This window comes from Gigantopelta aegis, chromosome 2 (assembly GCF_016097555.1).
Source record: "Gigantopelta aegis isolate Gae_Host chromosome 2, Gae_host_genome, whole genome shotgun sequence".
In the NCBI taxonomy this organism is placed as follows: domain Eukaryota; kingdom Metazoa; phylum Mollusca; class Gastropoda; order Neomphalida; family Peltospiridae; genus Gigantopelta; species Gigantopelta aegis.
The window spans coordinates 6,396,901-6,402,900 of record NC_054700.1 but is presented as its reverse complement, the minus strand read 5'-3'; the positions used below and the strand labels follow the sequence as shown (position 1 = coordinate 6,402,900).

The 6,000-nt window shown below is 41.0% G+C and overlaps 1 protein-coding gene across 3 annotated transcripts in view; it reads left to right on the top strand.

Moving 5' to 3' along the window:
- LOC121380496 overlaps positions 1 to 5,977 on the top strand; it is a 12,513-nt gene extending 6,536 nt beyond the window's left edge. The window contains exons 1-2 of one of the 3 annotated variants that reach the window (XM_041509327.1): positions 2,379 to 2,596; positions 4,855 to 5,977. In XM_041509327.1, coding sequence (XP_041365261.1) covers positions 2,556 to 2,596; positions 4,855 to 5,323 — 510 coding nt within the window. In that variant the 5' untranslated portion in view covers positions 2,379 to 2,555 and the 3' untranslated portion in view covers positions 5,324 to 5,977. Of the gene's footprint in view, positions 1 to 2,378; positions 2,597 to 3,832; positions 3,968 to 4,854 lie in introns of those variants that run through there. The other 2 variants (XM_041509342.1, XM_041509333.1) reach the window with 2 other exon arrangements.
- The last annotated feature ends 23 nt before the right edge of the window (positions 5,978 to 6,000 follow it).

Sequence of the window (6,000 nt, the reverse complement as noted above, 5' to 3'; positions counted from 1 at the left end):
AGCAGCGAGACGGAGTATAGGTATCGCTATGTCAGGTACGATAGAATCACATGTAGTATTAGATCTATAGGATTTCATATTAAACACCCAGGGGTGATATTAGTTTATAGGCGTGCCAGGCTACATATTTTTGAATCTATCTTAGAGCTACGACATTGTAAAACCGTCGTAAGCTATGATGTCACAACGACGGATGCCATAGCCTACGATGTCGTAGCGCTAAGATATCATCGAAAATCTGGGCCCTGAATCCTATGTTAGGTATGATAAAACTACATGTAGTAGGTCCTGGGGCGTAGCCAGAGACGAAAAAACGCCGAGACAAACCCAGATCTGTGAAATAAATATCAGTGTCATTGGAAAAATAAAATAAATCTGGGGAAATTCCAGACGAGGCAAGCACCTCGTCTGCCTCACGCTGGCTACCCCTCAGACATGGCTTCATCTTATTAACGCCGATTATGAAGCGATTACAATAATATTTAACGTTTGTTTTGAAGCATAGTTTGTGGATAATAAATAAATTATAACATTCGCTGGAATGCCATACGAAATTTATGAAACTCGTTTGGGAATTGTTTTATACTCCTCGTTCTTGCTCGGGGAATAAAATAAATCCCAAAATCATCTATCTATCTGTCCGTTTATCTGTCCGTCTATCTCTCCGTCTACCTGTCCGTCTACCTGTCCGTCTATCTATCTATCTATCTGTCTGTCTGTCTGTCTGTCTGTCTGTCTGTCTGTCTGTCTATCTATCTGTCTCTCTGTCTCTCTATCTCTATTTCTCCCCCTGTCTGTCTGTCTCTCTGTCTCTGTCTCTGTCTCTCTCTCTCTCTCTCTCTCTCTCTCTCTCTCTCTCTCTCTCTCTCTCTCTCTCTCTCTCTCAGCCAAGCAAGTCAATTGATATTACCACAAAATACTTTCGACATGTGCCGTTATAATGATGTGTATCGGCTATTTTGTAATAACAAATCGCACTAATGATTAAATCTAGATTGTAGGGCGTCCTGCCAGTGCAGTTTGTCTGTAGTCTGATCGGCAGATGTGAAGATAATTGCTACATAATCAAAAGGCGACCGGCAGCCCGCCAGCGTTATTAACTTCCCTTGTCTTCACATCATAGTACCGGCCTTGGTGGCGTCGTGGTTAGGCCATCGGTCTACAGGCTGGTAGGTAATGGGTTCGGATCCCAGTCGAGGCATGATATTTTTAATCCAGATGCCGACTCCAAAGGCTCAGTAGGTAGGTGTAACCCACTTGCACCGACCAGTGATCCATAACTGTGCTATCCTGCCTGTGGGAAGCGCAAATAAAAAATCCCTTGCTGATAATTGGAAAGAGTAGCCCATGTAATGGCGACAGCGGGTTTCCTCTCAAAATCTGTGTGGTCCGTAACCATATGTCTGACGCCATATAACCGTAAATAAAATGTGTTAAGTGTGTCGTTAAATAAAATATTTTCAAGTCAGTGGTAATTGATCACCTGTTTTTGAAGTATATTTAAAAAAGCCAATTGCCAATTGATAATTTATGTTATTATTTTATGTTGACACGTTTCTGCAGCGTGTATATGCCCTCAGCTATACAATTACCATAACATTATGTTAGATACCCACCAGCTGTTGATTGATTAATCAATGTGCTGGAGATATCATAAGACACACACAAGTTTTGTTTTTGTAGAGGGATTTCGTTGTGGTATGTAGTCCGCCTGGGGTGTAACAGATCTGAGGTTCACTCCTTCCCTCCCCCACCTCCAGGTGAGTGTGTAAGAATTTTAGCGGAGAGATGAGGTCTAGACAGTGGCGAGTGAAGTTTATAGGGACACACTCTCCCGGAAAATGTATTGAAAAAAAGATGAAACTTTTCTAATGTAGGAGAGGTTTCGACCCCCAAAACCAGCCCCTTCAAAGAAACATTGTATTTGTCTTGCTTTAAACAGTTGTTAATCATAAGCACATAAGTTGAAGTTTGTTTTGTTTACCTACACCACTAGAGAACAATGATTTATTAGCTTTTAAAGTCGCACTCGCTGAAAGCCAGTATGGGTATGCGAACCCACTACCTACCAGCCTAAACTACCGAGCCTGGTTCTTTCATAATTAGCAAACGAATCGGTCATAACACTGCCAGCTGTTATCTAGGCTGACGTGAGACCAAACAGCTGTACGTTGTCTAAGATAAATCCATTCAGCAGTTTTTAACTTCAGCGGGGTCAATTTCTTTTCTTTTTTCTGACATTGTTGTTATCCTCGCGTCAGTTCAATTCGCACAATCGACTTTCCGAAAACATCACTGCATACTATAATAAAACTCCATCGATTTCTCAAGTCACGTGATGATTATCACGCCAGATGCTAGTCTGTTCTCTATATACTGGAAGATGTGTTTCGTCTGTTCACAACATCCTCCTTATTACATAAATTACACAGAAACCATGAACAATGACGAGCTTTTAACAAATTACTAGTTTAAAAAGTATAACGTGCTGACATTGTCATATAGATACTTATATACTTAACGTCTCTGGTAGAAGCGGAAGTACTCTATGCGTTATGGCTACAACAAGCAAAGTGCCGGCAGGTGCCGCAAAACGGTGAGTGTGACAGTTACAGCGCTTTTAAATTTACAAAATGTATGTTTGACAAAAAAGAAAAAAGAGAACCATTTTGCATTGGTACATTTTACTAGTATAATCAGTAATAACAGAAATATTGGTTACATGGTAATAGAAAAGTAGTTATAGTACTACTACTACTACTAGTTGTAGTAGTGGTGGTGGTGGTGGTGATAGTATGAGTATTAGTAGTAGTAGTAGTAGTTGTTGTAGTTGTTGAAGTAGTGGTGGTGGTGGTAGAGGCATGAGTAGTAGTAGTAGTAGTAATTGTTGTAGTTGTAGTAGTAGTACTTGTTGTGGTGGTGGTGGCATGAGTAGTAGTAATTGTTGTAGTAGTTGTAGTAGTAGTAGTAGTTGTAGTAGTAGTAGTAGTAGTAGTTGTAGTAGTAGTAGTAGTAGTAGTAGTACTTGTTGTAGTAGTTGTAGTAGTAGTAGTAGTTGTAGTAGTAGTAGTAGTAGTAGTAGTAGTAGTAGTAGTAGTAGTAGTAGTACTTGTAGTAGTAGTAGTAGTTGTAGTAGTAGTAGTAGTTGTAGTTGTAATACAATTAATACTGCTGCTGCAATTATGTTGGTACTGCTTGTGGTGCTTGTTTTGTTCTTATTTTCGTGCTTATATCCAATTAAGGTGGGCACATCTCAGCTATCTGGGCTGTCTGTCCTGGACAGCGGGTTAGTGATTAGTTGTTGGGAGAAAGAAGACAGTGTGGCCTTATACCTACCCACTGAGTCGTTAAACTCGCTCTGGGTGGGAGCCGGTACCTGGGTGCGAACCCAGTACCTACCAGCCTTAAATCCAATGGCTTAACCACTACACCCCCGAGGTCGGATGGTGGTTGTGGTGCAGGACTTGCTTTTATGTGGTCTCGAGGCCCCACCCCTAGTCTCCATTCCTCCTTGTTCCGCAGCTGTTGGTTCATTATATCCTTTGGGATCGCCCAGTCATACTGATTTAAATGTGCCCGTAGAAATATCACACACTCATGTTCTTAGGTCATCGATGTTCAATACAAAGCAGTCTGAACTAGCGTGACAGCTGTGAAACGAGCACAACGATTCAGGTTACAGATTACAATTCACCTCCATCAGTATTGTAAGGCAGTGGGAGGGGAAAAATACAAGTTAAACGACACCTCGACATGAGAGAGAGAGAGAGAGAGAGAGAGAGAGAGAGAGAGAGAGAGAGAGAGAGAGAGAGAGAGAGAGAGAGAGAGAGAGAGAGAGAGAGAGAGAGAGAGAGAGAGTAATTTTCGCCACATTGGCTACTCGATGAAAAAAACAACAAGTGAATGTTGCCATCCTTGCATTATGAACAGGAACAACATACGCAGGAAATATAAAATGGAATATTAGGTAAATTAATTAATTATTAACTTATTTAATTGCAACGGTCTACCAAAGCTGACATTGTGAATCATGTGACATACATGTAGTATAAGTTACCTTGCATAAAGCAGCCAACTATCTTAACAGACACCTTTATAATAAGAAGAAGCAAATGTTTTATTTAACGACGCACTCAACACATTTTATTTACGGTTATATGGAGTCAGACATATGGTTAAGGACCACACAGATATTATGAGAGGAAACCCGCTGTCGCCACTTCATGGACTACTCTTTTTGATTAGCAGCAATGGATTTTTTATATACACCATAGTACATACTACGGCCTTTGATATACCAGTCGTGGTGCACTGGCTGGAACAAGGAATAGCCCAATGGACCCACTAACGCTTTTATAATACGTCCTCAAGTGACTGCCTACGAAGGATCTGATTCACCTCAATCATTTGTGGAATTGTGGCGGAATTTAGCTCAGTCGGTTGAGCGCTCGTCTGAGGTAATTGCGTCGCATGATCGAACCACCTCAGTGGATGCGTCCAACTGAATGGGTTTTCTCTCTCGTTCCAACCAGTGCACCACAACTGGTCAAATGCCGTGGTCTGTGCTTTCCTCTGTGTGAAAAGGTACATATAAAAGATCCCTTGCTGTATTAGGAAAAAATGTAGCAGGTTTCCTCTGACTACGAGTCAGAATTACCAAACGTTTGATATCCAATAGCCGATGATTAATTAATCAATGTGCTCTAGTGGTGTCGTTAAAAACAAAACAGACTTTTGTGGAATTTGTGTATATGTTCATGGTTAGGTATATGTACAAAACCAAAAGTAGAAGTTAGAATGAAATGTTTATTTAAATTAAGTTGCGTTCACTAATTTATGCTACTTTATCCACAGAGTTCCACCGAAACCCGTGACTCTGAAGCTGCCTACCCTGAATTCCAAGATGGACATTCCCAAACCACACAGCGCCGCCTACAACAGGCGGAACCAAACCACCTTCTCCTGGTACAGCCAGAGTTGTCCTTCGGAGAGCTTCTTGTTCCGCCACAATTCGCCATCTCCTTCTACGCCCTCTAGTGGCGGCCGATCTCCGGCGAAGAGCCCGACCTACACTAAAATCACAGAACAAAAGTTTAAGAAGCAATCACGTCCAATGACTTCCCATGCGTACGACGGCGGTCTGTTTTGTAACTTTACGCCAAGGGCAGACTACTTCGTGATCGACCCAGAATGGGTTTCTGAACATGACACGATTAAAAAATTGTCAAGTGAACGCAAACCAAGGTCAAAGACGTTGCCCGTTCGACGACGTTGTAAAAGTGCACCGCCTCCTAAACATAGGAATCCCATAACGTGGGAATGACGTAAATTAGCTTTTATTAAAAATTAAACCTGCTGTTTAAGCTTTCTTGGTGCTTTCGTGTCCTTGGAAGATGAAATGGCCGTGGGTGATTATAGAAAGGAGATGAGTTGGCTTTTATTCTATATGCAATGGAATACAACCTTTTCGGAGTGGTCAGTCAGAGAAAGTTTCGATTTTTAAAACAAAAATGTCAAGAATCAATTGCATGGCATTGGATCTTGTTCTGTAAAAGAAAGAATTTAAAATTGCTTTAATTTTACAGTGAATACAACTTGTTCTGTGTTTTCAGTCAAAGATAGCTCTGAAGAACCTTACCATTCCATAAATGTGCAAGCAATTTTTAAACGGGACACGATTATGCTGCCGATGTCCTGGTGTGCTGAAGATGTGTCTGTATCCCTTCGTGGTTTGCCAATCACGTTGTTTCTTCCATAAAACGGATTCCTTTTCACCAGCAGTTAAGACTAGCTATTCACAGTCATATTTGTATGTTACGTTCAAGAATTTTTATTTGTGATTTTACTTGGAGACAATTACAAATATGCACAATGCATCTTGTTTTATGCCTTCGCGTGAATGCACAGGGACGACATCGTGTACTAGCAATGGCACACTATGTTGACATTTGTTTCGTTTCGTCGACGCATGTGACTCCAAACAGTTTACTTTGAAGATTA